At 37.6% G+C, this 25,228-nt stretch overlaps 1 protein-coding gene across 1 annotated transcript; it reads right to left on the bottom strand.

Moving 5' to 3' along the window:
- Positions 1 to 1,292: 1,292 nt before the first annotated feature.
- On the bottom strand, positions 1,293 to 23,639 carry LOC112046163 (xaa-Pro aminopeptidase ApepP). The gene is made up of 16 exons (XM_052890109.1): positions 23,390 to 23,639; positions 22,690 to 22,861; positions 21,601 to 21,707; positions 19,943 to 20,078; positions 18,179 to 18,274; positions 16,804 to 16,880; positions 16,026 to 16,160; positions 15,289 to 15,363; positions 14,526 to 14,603; positions 12,043 to 12,173; positions 7,947 to 8,096; positions 7,195 to 7,327; positions 5,015 to 5,192; positions 4,262 to 4,353; positions 2,576 to 2,689; positions 1,293 to 1,622 (listed from the first exon to the last, which is right to left on the bottom strand). Exons 1-16 carry the CDS (start codon positions 23,489 to 23,491, stop codon positions 1,425 to 1,427), a joined length of 1,974 nt encoding a protein of 657 aa, XP_052746069.1. The 5' UTR covers positions 23,492 to 23,639; the 3' UTR covers positions 1,293 to 1,424.
- Positions 23,640 to 25,228: the final 1,589 nt, after the last annotated feature.

Raw genomic sequence — 25,228 nt, 5'->3', positions numbered from 1 at the left:
TAAAATACTGCTGTGTCCCTTTATCCATCTTAGGGTCACTGCCTTTTTGTTGGATGTTTTGTTAGGGCCTTGTGACAGTCTAGCAGTAGCTTTGACATGGTTGAGTGTTTTGCCAGTGCTTTTAGTGCTGCTTGACTATTGCTAAGTGTAAGTAGTTTCTGACAGGTGCAAATGGAACAAACATATTCAAATACAATTGCTTTTTTTTTTCTCTCACTCTCATGTTACATCGCCTCCCTGTCAGAAAAAATATTTAAGCGGCCAGACTTTAGTAGATTGCAACTGAAATGCACTTTTATACATCAGTTTTAGTTTTGATCAAATTAAATAAAATTAAGGAGTTTCTATATGGTTTATCAACATTCACCTTCTCTGCTTTTATTGTACTTTCTGTCCCGACTTTTTTGCAGAGCCAGACTGCTAAAAACAAACTATTTAACTGTTAACTAAACACTCGAAATGTTAACTTAAAACAATCCATCAGTTTTAAGTAACTGTACTGTGTTTTTATATTGTGGTTGCAGAGGACATCAATTTATTCAAAGGTATACAATGTCACAATTTTGTTCCAGGAGGTGGTCGTCCTAGCTGGTATCATGGTGACAAGTTGGATGGCCATACCCTCCTGGGTGCTCTACCACATCAAGGACTACCGTGGCAACCCTTAACTTAGTTGTGTACACATTATGTAGAAGTATCTGTTATAAATAAACATTAATTTATCCTGTACAATTGTGTTGGCTTTTAACCTCTTCCCTTCATTATACAGTATTTGAGAGATATTTCAATCAAATCTAAACCTTTACTATCTGATACAGCAAATGATGTTTTGGCTTATAAAAGAAAATTTTTATCCAAAAATTATATATTTTTTGTTATATTGTTCTCATGAGATCAGTTGACAAACTATGAGCAGAGGCTTTCTATAAGGAATTCGGATGGTTTCAGTTTTTTCAAATAATAATAGAGTAGACCACCCTTATCATTTAGAGGTATGAAAAATAGATAATCTATTCTCAGAACAACTGAGTAAACATATACAATTTATCAAAATCGGTCAAGTTGTTTATGAAGAGTATGATAACTCCCACTTGTAAGGAAAATTTTAGATAAGATTTTAAGCTGCAGGTTGAATGTATATCAGGAACTATTAGACATAGTACGCTAAATGTACATTAGGTTAGTGATTAAACATTTGAAGATTATGCAGAAAATGGTTTCTACACTAGGAAAATAATAAACAAAATATAGGACATATCATTTTATTAAAAAAAGTTTTGTTCTTTTTACACTGATCTTATCTTATGCCTTAAAAATTCAACATAAATAAAATAAATTCACAATATAATATTAATAATTAATAATAAATAATATTATGGGACTCTGCTCTAGGCTCTTGGATATAATCACTTTTGTTTGTCAAATCAATATTTCGCGCCAAACCACAGACTATAAACAACGCTAACAATCAAAAATGGTGACGCCATAACCAACATGGCGGCGCTGCGGATTGGCGCGCATTCCTTCTCCAGCCAATCATAGTCCGCTTGCAGGTTGCGTGCTTTCAGAATAGGTCCCAATGTTGCCAACACTCGAGCGTGGTAGTTATTTAGGTATTTGATCTGAAAGAAATAGTCATGATAATCAGCCTCAGACCAATTTGACCTTTGGATTTGTACCGCACTCAAATTCACCAACAACATTGTCTCTCCGTTTTTTGAGAGGGACGAGGTAAACTCACACATCGAAAATATTTAATACTGATATATCCTGTTTCCATAAACTACACAAAGCTATAAAATTTAAATCTTTATAAACTCACGTGTAATTTTTACATAATGAAACATTGATTTGAACCACAGATATAAGAGGTAACTAGAATTATGAATAAAGTACCAATTCTTTGTATTGAACCCAGCGTACCCAGGGGCGTGGCCTAAATGGCTGTTTAATATTTAGTGAAAACTGAAATATGTCACCCTTACTTTAGAGTTGAATATTATTTATTCCTTTTGTCACCGAACAAAACAAGACCGCTAGTACATGCGCGGACACGCTTGCGTTGTTCCGCACACCCGGGTGTAAGCGGGCCACGCCCCCTTGCTACTTCTATTGCTAAAAGCGTTAGCTTTTAGCGTTGTCTGTTCTGTGATTTGAACTATAGACGTCGTTTGTATCAAAACATGATTAGATATTAGATCATCTTATAGTTTTGACAGAGGGGTAACGTCTAGCGAGGCAGGTCCAAGGTAATTAGTCTGAGTTATATGCTTATTTCAACAGGCCAGGCCTCCCACATTATAGGAGTTGAAATATGGAGTTTAGACCCAATATGCTATTCCTATGTGGGATGGTGGGCTCATGGTGATAGTTTCTTTAATGATCACTATTAAATGTAGATGATAATGACCGGAACCAATGGATGCATCTACTCCGCTAGACTATTATAGTACACTGTCTTTAAAAAAAAAAAGATAAGGCAAATATTCCTTTAAACAAAAAAAAACAAACAAACGAAAAAGTCTTTTCTCATTAGAATATTTGTCTATAAGTGTAGATATAGCAAATGTAATACCTCATCCGGACTCAGCAGTTTGACATCAAGACACGCAGTTTGATGGGGGGCCAGAGATATGGTGTGGAAACCCACCGCGCCTCTACCGTCGAAGTTACCCACCATGCCGTCCGCCTACAATAATATAAAATAATAAATAATTAAGATTAATTAATTTATTAATTACTAGCGAACGCCCGCGACTTCGTCCGGGTGGAGTTTATTTTTTCACAAATTCCTCGGGAACCATGGATTTTTTCGGGATATAAAGTAGTCTATGTGTTAATCAAGGCTATAATATATCTCAATATCAAATTTCAGCTAATTAGGTTAAGTAGTCGAGGCGTGAAAGAGTAACAAACATTCATATCATCAAAATCATCAGTTTTCGTAAATCTCGGGAAACCATGGATTTTTCGGGATAAAAGCCTATGTGTTAATCCAGAGTAAAATCTATTTCCATTCCAAATTTCAGCCAAATCGCTTCAGTAGTAGCGGCGTTATAGAGTAACAAACATACAAACTTTCGCGTTTATAATATTAGTAGGATGATTAAATCGGCTGAGCCAACTAGGATCTGCATTTTAGAATAAATAAAAAAAAATATTATAGACGCCCGCGACTTCGTCCGCGAGGGAGTAACTTTTCCCGGTTTCCCAACATTTTCCTTTACTGCTCTGCCTATTGATCGTAGCGTGATGAAAAGTATACTATAACCTGCCCAGGAATATGAAGAATAATTGTACCAAGTATCGTTAAAATCCGTCGAGTAGTTTTTGTTTCTGTAACGAAAATACAGACAGACAAAAATTTTACTGATTGCATTTTTGGCATCAGTATCTATCACTAATCACCCCCTGATAGTTATTTTGGAAATATATTTCATGTACAGAATTAACCTATCTACAGATTAAATAAGTATAGATAATCTTAAAAATCTATATTCATCATTATCAGCCGATGATAATGATGCATAGGTCTTGCATGGACTTTCAAAGACAAATCACAACAGCCTCGTGCCGCGAGCAACCAGTGGCGTAGCTAGGTAACCAAGGGCCCTGGTGCAAATTATAAAATGGTGCCCACTACTATCTAAACTATATGCCTAGTGGGAGTTTTCAATGTTTTCAAACTGATACTATCGCGTTAACGTAAACGAGAATAGGCTACTTGTCTCTTTTGTAAACAGTGTTTAAACTGAATTATGGAAGTATTGTAAGCTGTATTTTATTTTGTCCCGTCAATAATAAAATATAGCTTATAATATATAATATAAAAATATATATACGTAATTTATTTTCCGCCGAAACACAAAATATTAGCAAGTGACGTAATTCATAGAGATAACAGCGTGATTGACGTTTGCATGATATATCACGTCGTCGCAAGCGCCAATCACAAACCGATGCCTTGTAGCGAATGACGTCACAGTTAATGATTGGCGTTTGCGGTGACGTGATAAAAATACAATTCTGTTTTATAAAAATATTACAATTATGAGATTATTTTCACAAATAAAAATGCGATTGGAGTTTCTAGGCATCTAAACTGCCTACATGCAAAAAGTCTTCTTAGTTTTGTACAGCATGCGAGTAGCCTATTTATATGTTAAATTACGTAGAGAATTTATTTGTCAAATCTGAAAAATACTATATTTTTTTGAAAAAAATGTTGGCAACCCTAGTTTTGATGCGTATTGATACTCACAAATATATGATCAGCGAGTTCGTTGACCTCTATAACTTCCACCAGGTCCTCGTGACGTATGCCGTACTCCCCCACCTGGTAGTAGCCAGGCTCTGTTAACAAATACAGATTTATATTATCTTAGCAGACGCCCGCAGTTTCTCCCGCAATCGGCAAAGATTCCTCTCCCGTGGAAATACGGGGATCAAATAATAATGCATGCAACACGAGCAGAGAACGGGGAGTGTTGATCGATTCGTCAAGGAATTCCTTAACCCTACATCCTGTAGTCACAAGTCCGGGACTCTGCTCGGAGTTCTTCTCTTTTCATGGAATGCTAAGATATTCGTCTCTGTTTATCAGGGCCAATGTTCTAATGGTGAAAAAATTTTCCAAATCGGTCCATCTGTTGGAAATCTATTCAATGCAAACAAACAATCAAATATCTTCTCTTTATTATAAGTACAGACCATCACATATTTATAATTTTTTAGTAGGTAAATGGTTGGTTTAAAGTTCTAAATACTCTCTTTTATAAGCAGAGAGGTTATTTAAATAAAATCAAGAAGACACCGCCATATGAACTCGTATCAATGAAACGAAAAACCAACTCATACCGTCTCCAGCGATGCATAATTTAATGAGTAAGTTGTGAAATAGTTTTATTTTTTTATAATTTTTATATTTTTAGAAATAGAAACAATTGGATCATCAAATACAGCGTTTAGTCTTTATAGTACGGGGTCGCTATTCCAGCACCGATCCAACACTCACCATCACTAAATATCATCCCAGGCACAATCCCAGGGTCTCCAGACATCAGCGCGGCTCCTATACCCGAGGGTCCCTCGTGTACGTTGAGGTAGTGACCAACTCCATGACCAGTTCCATGCGCATAGTTCAGACCCACGTCCCATAGAGCCTTCCGTGCCAGTGTCTCCAGGATGTTACCCTGGGAATGTTAAAAAAACCCTAGTATAATGGATTGGGGATGTGTTACCAGTCTGATTTGATGATGTGCTTTCATCGTAGCTATGGCCTCCATGACGCAGTGGTATACGCGATGGATTTATAAGACAGAGGTCCTGGGTACGATCCCTGGCTGGGCCGATTGAGGTAATTACTTAACAAAGATGAACCGCCGTGTAGAAACTGAAAGGGGTGTAGATTTTCATCCCATTCCTAACAAGCAAGCCCGCTTTCAACATAGATTTTGACGGCCTCCGTGGCGCAGTGGTTTGCGCGGTGGATTTACAAAACGTCCTGGGTTCGATCCCCGGCTAGGCAGATTGAGATTTTCTTAATTTGTTCTGGCTGGTGGGAGGCTTCGGCCGTGGCTAGTTACCACCCTACGGCAAAGACGTACCGCCAAGCGATTTAGCGTTCCGGTACGATGCCGTGTAGAAACCGAGAGGGGTGTGGATTTTCATCCTCCTCCTAACAAGTTAGCCCGCTTCCATCTTAGACTGCATCATCACTTACCATCAGGTGAGATTGTAGTCAAGGGCTAACTTGTAAAGAATAAAAAAAAAAAAAAAAAGATTGCATCATCATTTACCATCAGGTGAGGTTGTAGTCAAGGGCTAACACAATAAAACTCAATAGAATATTACGGATTGTATAGTTTTTCTAAGAAGGAAGGGCTAACTTGTAAAGAACAAAAAAATGCATAAGACATCAAGCATTAACATAAAGCGATTCCGTGTAAAATAACAATGAATTGCTAATCGATAAGTTCAAACTATTGATTAGTAAAAGAATACCTTAAACCTTAAAGAAGTGAAAAACTAAAAAGATCAAAATTAAAATTGGACCTGTGAATACCTATGCTCAAAAACAGTGATTGTTAGGGGTCCTTATAACAGCAAGTTTGGTGAATCTATTTAAGGTGGGTTCAGTGGCGTAGCTAGGTAACCAAGGACCCTGGTACAAATAAAATACTATCTAAAAACATTCGGTTTTACCAAGTACTAGCCGACGCCCGCGACTTCGTCCGCGTGAAACTCGATGTTAACTTTCAACTACCCCTATCCTTCCCCTACCCTATCCCTACCCTACCCTACCCCCACCCTACCCCACCCCTACCCTAAACATTCAAGATTTTTATGAAAATGGTTGTTGGGCTTCATTCGACATAGATAGGTATAGTCTGTCGCGGACTTTTTTGTAGATATTTATAAGATCTACAATTAATTAGAACATTTTATGGTTCTATCTTTTATAGTTTAGACAGCGTACGCAAAATAAGTAACTTTTCTGGTTGATTTTTTACACCTTGTGTCTTAAAAACCCAAATATCTTACGGAACCCTATTTTTTTCCAAAATAAAATTTAGCCTATGTTACTTGTGGATAGTGTAGCTTTTGAATGGTGAAAGAATTTTTAAAATCGGTCCAGTAGTTTTTGAGCCTATTAATTACAATCAAACAAACATACAAACAAAGTTTTCCTCTTTATAATATTAGTATAGAAGTATAGAAGAATATTAAATACATATTATATTCAAATACATAAAAATGGCAAGTTACTATCAGGTTTTTTCCATTTTTTTTTACTTTTGGTAAAGATTCGAGCCGTGATAGCCCAGTGGATATGACCTCTGCCTCCGATTCCGGAGGGTGTGGGTTCGAATCCGGTCCGGGGCATGCACCTCCAACTTTTCAGTTGTGTGCATTTTAAGAAATTAAATATCACGTGTCTCAAACATCGTGAGGAAACACGCATACCAGAGAATTTTCTCAATTCTCTGCGTGTGTGAAGTCTACCAATCCGCATTGGGCCAGCGTGGTGGACTATTGGCCTAACCCCTCTCATTCTGAGAGGAGACTCGAGCTCAGCAATGAGCCGAATATGGGTTGATGACGACAAATATTCGAGGGCGCCCTGAGCTTGAGAACCCCGAAACCGCCTAGCCGCTGCGTAGCTATGCCATTCGGTGGGTTATGTCAACTTACAGTGGTCCCCCTGGGGAACACAGCGGTGGCCAGCAGTATCTGACCCTTCAGAACGCGTGTGAAGGCTCGCCGCTGCGCCTCGCTGGGTGACGCGCTCATGTGACGCGTGCGGGTTATGTCTGTGGTGCCGTCCCTGTTGAATATTTGACTTGTGTGATAATCTATGCTAATAATATAAAGACTCCACATGGAGATTAGTATACGCCTCAGAGAGGCAACAGGCGACCCTCGGGCAGCTTTCTCGCGCAAAGAATTTCAATCGCAATAGGGATGATGACTAGGTTTGAATATATTGATTTTTATGATACATTCGGGTAAATAGGGTCAATGGGGAATGAAAATATTGGTCTTATATAAAAAAAATATGGCAATTTTAGCAAACTAAGAAGTGGTTTTCAAAAATAAGAAAACCAATGTCGAACAAAAGTCAACTTTTCAAAAATTCACAACATTTGTCAGGACAACTAAATTAAGAAATCACACTGTAACCAAAACAAGACCCTAGAATGGCAGAGTATGACCTTGAGTGGAATCACGCACTTGTGAACGATGTGTGTAGGGTTAAAGGCGCCTTTGACTGTTAACAAACACTCCACTCAAGTCACTCTCCCCGCCTATCCTAAGTGACCCATAAAGAATTACACAACAAAAGATGTGGACGGCTCGAACGCCACGAGCATACTTAAACGAGCATACTTAACCCGACCGTACGACGAGCGCTTTTTTTAAAAAAAAAGAGATAACCCACATACATGTACTGTCCGCCGGAGTCGAGCAGCAACATATCATTCATCTGTATGACTCTGTCCGTCTGTGGCGTCGGCTTGTAGTGTATAATGGCACCGTTGGGCCCGGAACCGGCGATCGTGGCGAACGACGGACCTCTGCTCAGGTCTTCCTCACTGGAAAAAGAAATATGATTTGATGAAAAATGATGACATTGAACTGATCGTACATATACTCCGCGCCATAAAATCAGTCCCGTAGTCCGTAGACATAGCTGGGCATTAACTCGTTAATCCGTTAATCGTTAATTAACGACGTTAACATTTTGATTAACGGATTAACTTTTAAGTTAACTTTTGAAAATGTTAACGGACACCTTAACTTCCGTTAATATGCAGAAGTCCGTTAATCGTTAATCCAATGCCTACTATTTACCGCGCGACGCGAAAAACAGGTTCAGACAAGTAAGTAATGATAAAAGATTTATTTTCAAAGAAATCAACAAATTACCATATTTATATTATAATTATATATAAAATCAACTAAAAACAAATTACGGCACTTTTCCCCAGTGCTCACCCATATTTTTCCAATGGTGATCAATATAAAAATGCAATATTACACAGTCATTAACGGATTAACGATTAACGTTATCTTGCGTTAATTCTTCCGGAATGTAACGCTTTAACCAAAGAGTAGAGTAAGTATATGGCTTTAACGTTTAACGAAGCTGACTTTTTTGGTAGCGGATTAACGATTAACGAAGTTAACTATTTGATTAACGGTGCCCAGCCACAGTAGATATATTACAAGCAGTAGTTGGACTTCATACTGAAGGTCGAAACGCGAGCTATACCTACGCAGCTCGTACGTGGGGTGATCGTGGGGTGAAGACCGTTGCGACTGTGCCGCGGTGACGAACGCAGTGTATTGGATTTTTTAATTATGACGACTAGGAAAAAGTTATTATTTTTATAAAGTTTGATTAATATTTTGTATTCTAAAGGCATAATTTAATAAATATATATATATAAATAAATGCTTAAATGATAAAATTGTGTAAATAGGTAAATGACGTAAACGTTAATATAATATTATTAAATAATTATTTATTAACTTCTTCATTTAGGTTGTTTTCTTTGATTATTATGTAATACATAGATTAAAATCTTATGACATGTATGTTTTGTATACCTGTATTTTAAGGTAATAAAGAAGTTACGTAAAGAAGTTGTTTGAATTTAACAACATTATTGTGTTGCTCATACTTTAATGTATTTGAATAAAAAAAGTAAAGAGCCAGCTGATATCAATATACCTATCCAGATTTTTTTATTAAACTACTAGCGAACCCGGTCAATCTCAATTTGTTTTTTGTAGTTCCTTCCCTACATGCCAAGTCAGGGTCAATTTTTTATCGTCTATTCTATAGTGTGGGGGTATCGTTATCGGTATTTTTGTACATTACATAAGGGGTTAAAGTGCTAACATAATCTACGGAACCCTACACTGCGCGTTGCCCGACACACCGATTTTTTATTATTTGGTCACCTAGTGTGGTGGTAATAGATAGATGGCATCACCAAAATAAATATATGAAGGTCCTTCAAGATCATTGATTAGTATCAGCCTTATTTAAATCTACCAATCAAAAAACAACACGCATTTTATTGATCACTTCCTATTTTACTACAATTTACAAAGTATTTTATTTGTTTATTTAAAAAAAAGTATATTTACAATCACATAACTAAATGGAAACACAAAGTTGGCAAATCTAATTAAAATGCTGGAGACAGGCAGCCCTATCACATGTTTACGGAGCGCGCGGCTGTAGGTATTTATTTCAAAAATATGGCCGAGTTATTATACTGCTTGTAATATATCTACTGTGGCCCAGCTATGTCCGTAGACATGGGGTTAATGTCCTAATCGCTTAGCTACCCAGGGGCTAGACGGTGTAGTGCCCCGGCGCCTTCGAACCCTTACCAGTAAATCTCAATCGAACTGATCTTTCTGGTTTTTTTATTATCTTTTAATTTGAAGTATTTTGATTAAGTTGATTGGAGGCCGTTGGATCAGCTTCCACCTTCACACAGGAAGTAAAACTATAAGAAATTGTAATGTTGTCATCAATTGTAAATTATAATACTGTATGAATTTTTCAAAAGAGCAACTGTTGAGTTTCTTGCCGGTATCTTCTCAGCAGAACCTGCCTTCCGAACCGGTGGTAGAATATTTACAAATAGTCAACTGACGTGTCAAAAGTGCTTGTATACTGAGCCTACTTGAAATAAATGTATTTTTGATTTTTTTGAATAGTTAATAAATGACGTCACCCGAGTCTCAACTGAAAATAAGCGCTGGGCATTGCTTTCCAGCGATGAACGGCTAATGCTGAGCTGTAAACCCTTTCTGTTTGGTGTCACCGACAGTCATATAATATACAAGATAGGACTGTTTGTGACACTAAAGATGATTAAACTTATTTTCTTTCTTTCTTTCAAGCATTTCTGCCATTTTCAAAATAAATATGACAAGTTTTCAATCCAACTTTAATCATGGCAACTCTGTTGCGAGAAAATCGAAAATTATACATTCTAATTCCTATTGCAAGTAATTGTATATTTAATATGTTTACTGGATAAAACCAAACCAGTTTAGATAGTACCTAGTGGGGCCCCATTTGTTTATTTGCACGAGGGCCCTTTGTTACCTAGCTACGCCACTGATAGTACACGCTCATTGTCATTTGGTAATGGAGATCTTAATGTCAATTGTGTAATGGCGCTGTCAAATTTAGTTCATTTATTTATTTATTCATTTATTTGTTGAGAATACAAACAGCAAAATTATGTATTCGACCATTTCTGGCGTTCGTTTCAGGTTTTAGCCGCGAGACGTCTTTCGTAGTGTGGCGACTTGTCGTCATTTGCTTTTTTTTGGAATCGCGGCGCACGTTAATAAGGTACGTGTAGACAGTGTTACCAACTCTCCAAAATATTTATCCCTAAAGTTTGTGCCAAAAACCCCTAAAATCACCTTAATTATTGAGTTGTCCCCCTAAAAATATAAATTCTTAATAACTTAGAAATAGAATACTGTAATATGTTTCAAAAGTCTACATTTAATACAGACAAAATATTACGTCTTTATCTGAAGATTCAGATTTTTTGAAATCATACATGTTGACAATGAATAAATTTAACAATTTTTTTTATTCAATGAAATTTGCCGCCAGTTTCCTCAAAGTGGTTGTAGTATAACTTATTATATATCGTTATAAGTCGCTAGGTCAAGAAAAAACATAAAAATTATCATCAATTTAAAAATATCAAAAAATCCCTGACAAAACCCCTAAAAATTTCAGACCCAAAAAAATTCCATTTCACTTATTTGCCCCCTAAATCTGTGGGGAAAACCCCTAAGTTGGGAACCCTGCGTGTAGAAGACACATTGATATATAAAGATGTCAAGTAATAAGATGTCACGTTAAAAATTTGCATGCCAAAAATTATCAGGGCATAATATGAAGTTTTTTTCCAAGCTCAGACTTACTTGACGTTACTTTTCTGTCAAAGTATATGATCAATGATCTAATGCTATTATACAAACAATCTCTATAGTGTCGATGTTTCAGCTCGTCTCCCTTAAAATGACGGACAATTTTATTCCATCCATATGTATAATGTCTGAGCCACAAGTAATAGGCTATAACTTGGCAATTTCGTTCGTAACATTCCAGATGAAAAGATGAAACGCGCGGGCCGGGGGGCTTGTAGCTATGAATAAAAAACGACGACGTGTAGTACATGGAATAAGGGTGCGAAATATATCGATATATTTCGCACTATAATTTCGATAATTTAATTATCACGTATTTTTTCAAATTTTCCAAACATCAAAAACGCTGTTGTCCATTTTGTGACGTCACTAACACACTTGATGTAGTAAACGTCAAACTAATTGAAAACTAATTTTTGTCAAACGCTCTGTTTGTATAAGGGATTTGATAGTGACGTCATGAAAAAATATGAAAAAAAAAAATTCAATCTAGTAGAACAATAATAAACAATTTAAGACCATTTAAAAAAAGTGTCAACTAGCCTATCATGTTCTTACCCGCGTAGCTTGTCAAGTTTATCTACAACATCTAGTTCGGTGACGTTGACTCCGCCCTCCACCTGCTCGTGCACCCAGCGCAGGAGTCGAACCAGGGCCACGCCGTCCTTAACGTGGGCTGACCTGAAACCCTGTCGAATACATTTGTTTATAATCTTAATCTATACTAATATTATAAAGCTGAAGAGTTTGTTTGTTTGATTGAACGCGCTAATCACAGAAACTACTGGTCCGATTTGAAAAATACTTTCAGTGATAGATAGCCCATTTATTGAGGAAGGCTATAGGCTATATCATGTTTTCAAAAAGTTAGGGATCCTTCCTGAAATTCCAATAATGTAACCCAAGGTGTACAAAAGTTTTGTTTACATGGCGTGCGCTGCAAAAACTATTGATGTTAGAATAAAATAATGTACTACAACTTTGCAGGACGCATCATTTTCTACAAAAAAGTCCGCGACACCATATATCTATCTTCAATATTTTAGCAGATATAGCACCTTTTGTGAAAATTAAAGTATAAATTAATTAAATCAAATACTTTACGTCATTATTTATACAACTAAGCTTAAATCCTTATCAAAATGAATTATTTAGTAATCAAGAGGATATTATAGAGATAAAATTTGCTCTTTACAGTGTGTTAATTAGTTATACAGTTTATCACCATCTACTATATAAAAATAAGTCGGGTTTTCCTTCCTGACGCTATAACTCCAGAACGTACGAACCGATTTCTACGGTTTTGCATTCGTTGGAAAGGTCTCGGGCTCCGTGAGGTTTATAGCAAAGAAAATTCAGGAAAAGGTAGGGTAGAGTAGGGGTAGGGTAGGGGTAGGGTAGGTTAGGGTAGGGGTAGGGTAGGGGTAGAGTTAGGTACGGGTACTTGAAAGTTTACATCGAGTTTCACGCGGACGACGTTGCGGGCGTCCGCTTGTTAGTTATAGAATAGAGTTATTAATTAGTTATTGAGTTAATACAAAATTTCAAAAATGCCGCTAAAAGACGCATCGCGGTTTCACTCGCGTAGTTCCCGTTCCCATGGGAATACGGGGTAAAAACATAGCCTATAACACTCGCAAATAACGTGGCTTTCTATTGGTGAAAGAATTTTCAAAATCAACGAAGTCGCTTGCGTCCGCTAGTATACATATAAATGCATCAGGAAATCTCGAAGACCGCTTGATGTACAAGGCTGAAATTCGGCAGGGAGGTAGTTTATAGTTAGTAGGTATCCACTAAGAACGGATTTTGCGATTGGGCCGAATTAAAGAGGTCTAAGGACGGACAAAGCTGGGGGCGTTTGCTAGTATAGAAATATGTCATATCTTTTAAATTTGACCAACTAGCTGACGCCACGCGGTTTTACCCGTGTGGTTCTCGTTCCCGTACGGGAATAATATATATAGCCTATAGCCTTCCTCGATAAATGGGCTATCTAATACTGAAAGAATTTTTCAAAACGGAGTTACTGAGATTAGTGCGTTCAAACAAACAAACTCTTCAGCTTTATATATTATTATTTTTTTTTTTTTTATTCTTTACAAGTTAGCCCTTGACTACAATCTCACCTGATGGTAAGTGATGATGCAGTCTAAGATGGAAGCGGGCTAACTTGTTAGGACGAGGATGAAAATCCACACCCCTTTCGGTTTCTACACGGCATCGTACCGGAACGCTAAATCGCTTGGCGGTACGTCTTTGTCGGTAGGGTGGTAACTAGCCACGGCCGAAGCCTCCCACCAGCCAGACCTGGACAAATTAAGAAAATCTCAATCAGCCCAGCCGGGGATCGAACCCAGGACCTCCGTTTTTGTAAATCTACCGCGCATACCACTGCGCCATGGAGGCCGTCAAATAGATATACACATAGATATATCCCCATTCTCCTCCAACTAGTCGGGAAAGACTACTTTTGGCTGGTGGGAGGCTTCGGTCGTGGCTAGTTACCACCCTACCGGCAAAGACGTCCGCAAAGCGATTTAGCGTTCCGGTACGATGTCGTGTAGAAACCGATAGGGATGTGGTTTTTTATCCTCCTCCTAACAAGTTAGCCTGCTTCCATCTTAGACTGCATCATCACTTACCATCAGGTGAGATTGTAGTCAAGGGCTAACTTGTAAAGAATAAAAAAAAAGAAGCGAAAAAAGTACCATTTAACCATTTATGCTTTTTATCTTCTAATCTACCAAATCTAATCGACTCCAATGACGCTTTAGTAACTGCAAATTTAGCATCCCGGGTCCCCTACTATGAGAAAAACACAACGAATAAGCATAGGCGCATCTCTAGTTTAAATACACCCAGACAATGGAAAACACCCATTTTCAAAACACAAATATTGTCTTGTCAGTTATGATAATCGAACCCACTACCGTGGATGTAGAAAGAAGCACTACCCACTGCGCCACACGACCGGCAAAGTAGTACGAATAGTGTCCATGCTTACCCTAGTTACCTGTGCACGCCACTAGCCACATTACCTGTAACTCTATACTGTTCTTCACACATTTCATCAAAGCAACTGGAGACACTGTTGACAGTGTGCTTACAGCAGTATTCTGAAACCAAAGGATAAAATTCTTTATTCATATTTCTATTACGGGAACGGGAACTACGCGGGCGAAACGGGTGTTTTAGTATTAGGTTTTAGAATAAACGTAACTAATATCAAAACAAAGGGAAAAGTTACGTTCAATACACTATATCAATTATTGTACTAGCGGAACAGGATAGTTTACAATCCTGTAATAAATTAATTAATTAAACAAATAAAAAATCCCGACTGCATAAAGTATAAAAAAACTGAAAAGAAAAAAAACGAGCTCAGTCCAGAAGTGTAGAAAGTAATTAGAAAACAGTCGCAAATTATATTAATTAATTATAGCATTTTAGAATCCTCACAAAAAGCTCTTGAATTTGATACCCATATTGCAATATTAAAAAAAAAAAATTCACCTCGAGTCTAGAGCGTCTCAGTCGTCTTGTTATTTTTTTTTTTAGTTTCACCTATCTAAGAACACTTGGGTTATTGATACAAATCTTACGATATCCTAATTACCTAAATCCGTTTAGTGGTTTGGAAGATATGAGGTAATAAAGAATATTACATACATATATACATACAAACATACATACAAGATACGTAAAATAAAACATAACCCTTCTTGCAGTCGTGTAAAAATGGAGATACAATTACTCGCTGACAACGTAGCTTTCCACTAGTGGATTAAAAAATATGCTCACCGATTCCGCTGCAAGATAAATGGCTTGACTTCCATCACGAGACAGCCATATGGCACTGCCTGGTTGCAGCGAGCTCTGGAAAATGTATTTATTTAGGTTTATTACTAACTAGCGGACGCCCGCGACTTCGTCCGCGTGGAAATCAATGTAAACAATGTAAATTAAAAATTTTTAACTATTTACCCGAAAAGATCAAAGATATGACATATATTGGATTTAGAAATTATATTTTTAATAAATTAATAGATGCAAATATTTATAACTATAAATACTTTTTTCAACTAAAATTTTGAAAATTAATTGTTGACATTTTAATTTTTTTTTTCTTTATTCTTTCCTGTATGGAAAAGGCAAAGGTATTATACCGTACAGCCATGACATTTTAAAAATTATGACATGACATTTCTTCATTTTTTTTTTTTTTCATAAATATTTTGCACGCCTCTAACGGCAAAACATGTTTGGATCGGAATGTATGTTTAATTTTATTAACCATAACCATATGAATAACCCATGTTTAAAGCAAATAAATAATTTATTTTTATTATTATTATTAAACTTTCAAGTCCTATTTCACCACTTTAGAGTTTGTATTTTAAAAATTTTTAAACCCCATTGACGTTAACGTTACGTTAATCGGGCATACTAACAAAGTTATTAATTAATTTCATTATTTTTGTTATTTGTGCGTTTATGTTACACTATTCGTAATCAAAAATGTCACAAAAAATACTTACCGACATATCCCTTAAATAAGCAAATATTTGCGTGTAAGGCCGGACCTGAACCCGCGTCCCTTCCGCCTCCAAGTGCAGCTGAACGTCTGGCGTCAGGTTCCCGTCGCCCCAGAACAGAATTACGTTGTCGGTTTGCTGGGAAAATGTTAGTCATACTTTATTTATGTAAGTTTGGATGCTTAACGAGTACTTACTCGAGCGTTGCGAGGATCTATTGGATTTGGTAGACTAATAGACTTTTGAATTTTTTACAAGTTAGCCCTTGATTACAATCTCACCTGATGGTATGTGATGATGCAATCTAAGATGGAAGCGGGCTAACTTGTAAGGAGGATGAAATCTGCTAAATCGCTTGGCGGTACGTCTTTGTCGGTAGGGTGGTAATCAGCCAGACCTGGACCAATTAAGAAAACCTCAATCGGCCCAGCCGGGGATCGAACCCAGGACATCCGTCATGTAAATCCACCGCGCATACCACTGCGCCACGGAGGCCGTCTATAAAATAACCATTGCATGTAAGTACAAACGTACAAGTCGGTTGATTTTGGCTGGTGAAGGCTTCGGCCGTGGCTAGTTACCACCCTACCGGCAAAGATATACCGCCAAGCAATTTAGCGTTCCGGTACGAGGCCGTGTAGAAACCGAAAGGAGTGTTTCATCCTACTCCTAACAAGTTAGCCCGCTTCCATCTTAGACTGCATCATCACTTACCATCAGGTGAGATTGTAGTCAAAGGCTAACTTGTAAAGAATAAAAAAAAACCCAAAAGCAATCTTACCAAATCAGCCCTGATGACCAGGTATGCGAAAAACACCGGGTTGTATGGTATATCTGTCCCGCGGAGATTCAGAGTATCTGTGGAAAATACATCATTAATAAAAATGTATTTGATATTTACAGTTTTTCAACCGATTGCAAAAAAAGGAGGTTTTAATTCAACATAACTTCGTAATTTATTAACCAATTTAGAAAATTATTTGTTTTGTCTGGAATTAGAAGAAGTAGGTATACTTCCAGATTGAATCTTTTTTTTTAATTTATTTTACAGCCTTGGATACAAGTCCTTATAAGCCCTGCTTTAAATGCAAATATTACAATTTTTCTTAAAAATAATACAAGCATTTTAAATTATCGTCGTAGTCGTCTAAATATAAATTTACTACTGTATTTTATAATTTTTCTATTGTATTACTAATGAAATCTAAAACAGGCTTATAAAATAAATGGTTCCTCAACAAGTCCTTAATGTGGCGGAGATCACACTTAATTTCGTTTTCTTCCTTTACCAGCTCTATCGAACTTCCTAGTATTATTCTTTGTTAGATCTAGATCTACCTTTGACTATTAAAGACTATGGACCTGTTTCGGACCCAAAATCACCAACAAAAAATCTGTCGTTTTTTGAGGGGGACGAGGTAAACTCACACATCGAAAACATTTAACAACATTAAATATATTCTGTGTCCATACACTACACACAACTATTAATTTGACTCGTAATACACACACGCGTAATTTTTACACAGAGTAAAAAAACACAGTAATTGTTATCAATTGTAAATTATAATACTGTATGACTTTTTCAAAAGAGCAACTGTTGAGTTTCTTGCCGGTTTCTTCTCAGCAGAACCTGCCTTCCGAACCGGTGGTAGAATCTTTACAAATAGTCAACTGACGTGTCAAAAGTGCTTGTAAACTGAGCCTACTTGAAATAAATGATTTTTTGATTTGATTTTGACACATTGATTAGACTATCCACAGAATATATACATAGAATATTCGATTACTTGATTTTTTGCTGTTCCGTCAAAAGAATCGATTCTTTTTAGAAATTGTTTTTATTACTAAATTATTAAGATAGAAATACTTACAAATGAAACGTTACTCCATCTTTTATTAAATTACAAGTTTTTGGCCGTTTTTTATGCCATTCAACTACACAAACCGGCATTTTTAGGGAGCTCTTTACACGACGAAAACGATTACAACAATGAAACATCGATTCTATAGCAACAGTTTTTATAAACGCGTTAGATCATTGATTTTTGTTTTTTGTAAGAGGGGTAACGGTTAGCGAGGCAGGTCCTGTTATTAATTCATTCTCTGATCTGGACGCCTACCTTAATTTAGCACAGACTTTAGCAAATACTTACAAGCAATGTCATCTAGAGCAGTCAATACAAGCGCTGACGCATCCCGCGCCCGGGTTTGCTCGAGCAGCTCCGATATCTTGTCGCTGGAGACTCGCCCTGGAAAACAGTTATATATTTAAACCACAGATTAAGAATAATACGCAGATAGAGCATACGGAACACGACGGCGTCGTCGCTGCTACAAATACAAATTCAAAAACGAATACATTCTCGCGTCAGTTCGACACGAAGCGTCGCATCTGTAATCCTATTATATCTATACTAATATAATAAAGCTGAAGAGTTTGTTTGTTTGATTGAACGCGCTAATCTCAGGAACTACTGGTCCGATTTGAAAAATTCTTCCAGTGTTAGATAGCCTATAGGAAGGCTATAGGTTATATATTATCCCCTTATATAGCGAGAACGGGAACCACGCGGGTAAAACCGCGCGGCGTCAGCTAGTTCGTATTATAAACGCGAAAGATTGTATGTATGTTTATTAATATATAACGCCGATACTATTAAAACGATTTAGTTGAAATTTGGAATGTAAATAGATAAAATTCCATGGTTATGAAAAACTAAATTTCACGCGGACGAAGTCGCGGGCGTCCGCTAGTTTTCAATAAAAATGGCGTCATATGTTTTTAAAATATTTTAAAAACTGTTTACAAAAACTAAAGAAATAAGATGCAGTATTTTTTTATTGGTAATTAACGATTATGATATTAATTTACGTAATTGTTGTTAGTGTTAAATTTTGAAATACAAATTATGATAAAAGTTTGTTTATGCGAATGTCAAGGGAAGGCGTGACATTTTTTCATGGGTTTTATTGTCTTCAGCACACTGCTTGTAAAGACTCACTCTGCATCATGTTTACTCTGTGATCTGTGAAACTAACTATATCGTTTTCGGAGTGTTTGCGATCGTAGAAAGAGAATAGACTTGGCTATAGGCCTTTTTCTATCTTCCAGTAAAAGTACTATTGTTATCGCCGCGTTGCAACGACTTGCGGTACGGACGGCTTCAGTGTGCTCGTGGTGTTAGAGCCGTCCACATCTCTTGTTGTGTCATTCTTTATGGGTTACTTGGGATAGGCGGGGAGAGTGACTTGAGTGGAAAAGGGGAGTATTTGTTAACAGCCAAAGGCACCTTTAACCCTACACACATCGTTCACAAGTGCGTGACTTCACTCAAGGTCATTTTCTGCCATTTTAGGGTCTTATTTTAGTTACAGTTTGACTTGTTAATTAAGTTGTCCTGACAAGTGTTGTGAATCATAACCTTTGTTCGACATTAGTTTCCTTACTTTTGTAATCACTTCTGAATCTGCTAAAACCATAAAAATGGATCCAGCTATTCAAAGATTAGCCCGGAAAAGCAGACAGACAGCAGTTAGACAAACTTTATGAAATTGTGTAGGTAGGTAATTGTGTTAATCATCATTATCAACCCATATTCAGGTCACTGTTGAGAACGGGTCTCCTCTCAGAATGAGAGGAGTTAGGCCAATAGTCCACCACGCTGGCCCAATGCGGATTGGCAGACTTCACACACGCAGAGAATTAAGATAATTCTCAGGTATGCAGGTTTCCTCACGATGTTTTCCTTCACCGTTTGAGACACGTGATATTTAATTTCTTAAAATGCACACAACTGAAAAGTTGGAGGTGCATGCCCCGGGCCGAATTCGAACCCACACCTTCCGGAATCTCTTTTACCGCTCGGCTCGGCTATTTTATAAGTATATGTACTGTATTTATAATAATACGATCTCACCAGTAAAGTTGACACTGAGAGGTATCAGCGGCTCGCTGGGTCGCGCCGGCGGGGCGTCACCAACGTTGACGCGAGCGCGATCTACTATGTTATCCTCCACTGGCAGCAAGTTCACTTTATTCTGTAGTAGGGCGATCTGAAAACAAAGAATAATAAACAGAAGTCAATAATTAAAAAAAAAAATAGAAAACCCGACAACCTAACCTGCTCGCACCTAAATCTATACTAATATTATAAAGTGGAAAACTTTGTTTGTATGTTTGTTTGTTTGTTTGATTGTAATGAATAGGCTCAAAAACTGTTGGACCGATTTTAAAAATTCTTTCACCATTCGAGAGCTACATTATACACAAGTAACATAGGCTAAATTTTATTTTGGAAAAAAATAGGGTTCCGTAAGATATTTGGGTTTTTCAGACACAAGGTGCAAAAAATCAACCAGAAAAGTAGGCTAGGGGTAGATAGGAGTAGGGTAGGGGTAGGGTAGGGGTAGGGGTAGGGTAGGGTAGGGGTAGTTGAAAGTTTACATCGAGTTTCACGCGGACGAAGTCGCGGGCGTCGGCTAGTTTTGTATATTTAGCGATTAATAAATAACGTTTTTCTATTTGTACGATTTTTTTAATGATATACCATTTTCAAATACTCTAGAACTTTTAAATTTGATACCCATATCGTAATATTCGAAAAAGAAAACACTTTTTTTAGCTCGAGTCTATAGCATCTCACAGTCGTCGTGTTGGTTTATTTTATTTTATTTATCTACTCAGACCAATTATTGTATAGGACCTGCCTCGCTAGACGTTACTTTTCTGTTAAAGTATATAATCAACGATCTAAGGCGATTATAAAAACTGTCTCTATAGAATCGATGTTAAATAGTTGTAATCGTGTTCGTCGGTTAAATAACTTCGTAAAAATACCTTTTTGTGTAATTGAATTGTGTAAAAAAACGGGCAAAAACTTCTAGTATAAGATATATACCAAATCTAAGCTCGTTTTCCTCAGAAAATGACAGACAATTTTGTTCGTGACTGAGTGCCATACAGGTCCTTCTATAATTGGTCTGAGCCTAAGAACACTTGGGTTATTAATACAATCCAACGATATCTTAATTACGTAAATCATATAGTATCAATAAAGAATATTACATACATACATACATACATACTTACTTACATACATACATATATACTTACTTACATATAAGATACGCGCGAAAACATACCCCTTCTTGCAGTCGGGTAAAAATTCAGTTAGGTATTCAAGTGATATTTAATTTCTTAAAATGCAAACAACTGAAAAGTTAGAGGTGCTTGCCCCGGTCCGATATAAAAAATAATTACATAGACAAGGTAACTGCTGTAAATCGCCGAGGAGTTCCCTCGTTTGTTTTATGGCTGCATCATCAGATCGATTTTAAACCTTCATAAAATTGTAGTAGCTTCGAAAGTTCCCCTGAATTTCTCCAGGATTCCATCATCAGATCTTCACATGATGGCAATGGGACCAATTGGGGACTATACCGTTTGAAACAAAAAAATGATTTTTGAAATCGGTCCAGGCGTCTTTGAGTAATCGATGTAAATACATAAAAAAAAATACCGACCGAATTGAGAACCTCCTCCTTTTTGAAGTCGGTTAAAAATAACTAAAACTACCTGTAAAGGCGTCCATGCGGAGCGTGTGAAGGTAGTGGGATCGATTCCCACCGTGGACCCTTCGGGCATGTTGCGTACCAACCACTCTTGGATGCTCAGATCAGTGCCTGGAATATGAAATACGTGAATCTATACTAATATTATAAAGCTGAAGAGTTCGTTTGTTTGGTTGAACGCGCTAATCTCAAGAACTTTCTGGTCCGATTTGAAAAATTATTTCAGTGTTAGATAGCCCATTTATCAAGGAAGGCTATAGGTAGGTATTATCCCTGTATTCCCACGGGAACGGGAACCACGCAGGTGAAACCGCGCGGCGTCAGCTAATCACACTATAGAGGCGCTGCCATCATATTTGCGCTGCAGCTACTGAAGCGATTTGGCTGAAATTTGGAATGAAAATAGGTTTTACTCTGGATTAACACATAGACTACTTTTCATTTCGGAAAAATCTATGGTTCCCGCGGGATTTGTGAAAAACTGAATTCCACACAAGCAGCAGTTAACTGCAGCTTTATGCTGAGTAGGAGACCTTTGTTTGGTCAGTGAGCTTTGTTATTATCTGTATTTTTTATCGATCATCAAAACTACAAGTTTTTTTTTAAAGAATATTTGCCATATTTTTTTTAAATATGACCAATATTCGCATTCCCCACCAACTAGTCGGGAAAGACTGTATTAGGAGTGTGTACGACAATAGACCAACGGGGCGGGGATCGAACCACCATCCCTCGGTGATGAGTCCGACCGGTCTTACCGTTGAGCTATTAAGACTATTAATGACCGAATGTTATGTTTTAATAACCGAATACAAATAACCTTGAGTGGAGTCACGCACTTGTGAACGTTGTGTGTAGGGTTAAAGGCGCCTTTGACTGTTAACAAACACTCCCCTTTTCCGCTCAAGTCACTCTCCCTATCCGAAGTAACCCATAAAGAATTACACAACAAGAGATGTGGACGGCTCGAACGCCACGAGCACACTGAAGCCGTCCGTACCGCAAGTCGTTGCAACGCGGCGATAACAGAATCACGACCCTGACAGCCCTGACAGCCACTCTGACGGAGCTATGTACTGGCACTAGTACTGACCTTGTCTCATGAGAGTCCATATGGCAGTGTCCACTTGTATCTCAAACTGAGTGAAATAGCGCCCGTCCGTCCACACGAGCGCGTGCCGCTGCGTTACCAGCGCCGTGCCTGACGACCCTGACAGCCCTGACAGCCACTCACGTCGCGCGTCTGACGGGGCTATGTACTGGGACTGAAACATAAACAATACAAAAATTAATTGAGTAGGTATGCTGCTGGATCAATATTTAAGAATGTCGTTGCGTCGCCATGTTTTTGTAGCCCTCGTGTGATGTGACTGGTATAGCAGCGACAGTGATTGTACCATCATTTTGTGGTAGAGGAAACACCTCGAGCAGGTCCCAGGACTTGTGACCTTGGGAGTAGGTTTAAGTAACCCTTTAGAATGCATCAACACTCAACTTCCCTGTCCGATATATTCTCCAAGCCCACACTAAACAATTTATGATCAATAATTACAACAAAACATTATTGCACAAAATCACTAACGCAACTAGCAGCGTGACGGTGTCCACGCTGCCTAACAAACAACTGAGCTCAAGTCATCAAATACGCTCTTATTTATACCAACACTGATAGATACCAATACTCTCCTCCACAAATAGTTAGAAGTCCGCTAAAAATGTATTTTACGGCAGAGCCGGATTAAGGAGGTCTAAGGGCGTCCGCTAGAGCTAGATATATATAGTGATGTGCTTACATTGTGGGCATCAGCGGTGGGCACAAGGAAGGCATCGATGTTGGTCGCGTTCATAACCTCGCGCACTGCTTCCAGTCGCTGCAGGCTGGTCTGTCTGTCCATCCTACGACCCGCCGACCCCGCTGAAAGATACAACACTCACTTTGAATATCTTTACGTTACGTTATGTTATCAACCCATATACGGCTCACTGCTGAGCTCGAGTCTCCTCTCAGAATGAGAGGAGTTAGGCCAATAGTCCACCACGCTGGCCCAATGCGGATTGGCAGACTTCACACACGCAGAGAATTAAGATAATTCTCTGGTGTGCAGGTTTCCTCACGATGTTTTCCTTCACCATTGAGACACGTGATATTTAATTTCTTAAAATGCACACAACTGAATATCTTTACTTATAATAAATATCTTTACATATATTATATCTTTACTTATAATAAATCTGTAGAGAGATCAATTCTGTACATGAAATATATTTCCAAAATAACTATCAGGGGGTTTTAGTGATCGATACTGATGCCAAAAATGCAATCAGTAAAATTTTTGTCTGTCTGTCTGTATGTTCGTTATAGAAACAAAAACTACTGGACGGATTTTAACGAAACTTGGTACAATTGTTTTTCATACTCGTGGGCAGGTTATAGTATACTTTTCATCACGCTACGATCAATAGGAGCAGAGCAGTGAAGGGAAATGTTGGTAAACGGGAGTAGTTACTCCATTTTTTAAGCTTTCGTCGCGTGTGCAGCCTTAATGGGTAGGGTAGGGGTAAGGTAGGGGTAGGGTAGGGTAGGGGTAGGGGTAGTTGAAAGTTTTCATTGACTTTCACGCAAACGAAGTCGTGGGCGTCCGCTAGTATTTAAATGAGCCGTGAGCCCAGTGGATGACCTCTGCCTCCGATTCCGAAGAGCGTAGATTTGAATCCGACCCTGCACCTCCAACTTTTCAGTTGTGTGCATTTTAAGAAATTAAGTATCACGTGTCTCAAACGGTGAAAGAAAAACAACATGAGGGAACCTGCATACCAGAGAATTTTTATAATTCGTGGGTGAAGTCAATCCTAAAAAGAATAAGGCCTAGCCATGTGACCTGTCTCAAATAATTGCTTCTGTATGGCTGTTTCTTTGTACAATAAGCTTCCAGAATCATATAAAACTATGCCCCTAATAAAGTTTAAGCGAATTATATTCTCCATTTTAAATAATAAGAATTATTATAGTGTTGACGAGTACATGAATGACATGAAATTTTGTAATGTATAAATATTGACGTTTTATAATTGTAGGTATAATAAATTATTGTAAAATTCTGTAAATATTTGCACGCTGATATATCAGTAAATTGTGTTGGAATTTTTTTCTATAGTGTAAGAACCATTGTAACCCACAGTTTCAGCAAATAAATTATTATTATTATTACTCTCATTTATTTATTACTTCTTTTTTTTTAAATTTTTAACAATATAAGTATAAAATACAAAACATTATTAAAAATTTATAAAAAAAAATTCACCCTCCCGCTGCGGGACATTTGAGTGCCCAAGCAACCGGTGATCAGGGCTCCAGAGTGAGGAACCTCCTCACAATACGCGCCGTCTCAAGAATCACTGCCTTTTGTATCCGACTCTTGATCCAACAGTTAAGCGAAAGCTTCTTAAGGTGTTGGTCGAAGCTTTTCGCTATAAGACCATTGACTGAAACAACTATCGGAACAATAATAGTTGACTCAACATTCCACATGGCGGTAATCTCGTGAGCAAGGTCCAAGTATTTTGATACTTTTTCCTTTTCGGCTTTAACCAGATTATCGTCATGTGGAACTGTAATATCAACAATTATTGCA

This window comes from Bicyclus anynana, chromosome 27 (assembly GCF_947172395.1).
Source record: "Bicyclus anynana chromosome 27, ilBicAnyn1.1, whole genome shotgun sequence".
NCBI classification, from domain to species: domain Eukaryota; kingdom Metazoa; phylum Arthropoda; class Insecta; order Lepidoptera; family Nymphalidae; genus Bicyclus; species Bicyclus anynana.
The sequence above is the reverse complement of the archived record's forward strand: the minus strand, read 5'-3'. Positions and strand labels throughout refer to the sequence as shown.

Bases quoted from the DNA above. Each gene is read 5' to 3' on its own strand.
- LOC112046163 (XM_052890109.1), bottom strand. From the start codon at position 23,491: ATGGACAGACAGACCAGCCTGCAGCGACTGGAAGCAGTGCGCGAGGTT. The intron at 14,604-15,288 runs GTGAGCATATTT...CTTTGGTTTCAG, and splicing joins TTTATCTTGCAGCGGAATCG to AATACTGCTGTAAGCACACT. The intron at 1,623-2,575 runs GTATTACATTTG...TATTTCTTTCAG, and splicing joins AACTGCTGAGTCCGGATGAG to ATCAAATACCTAAATAACTA.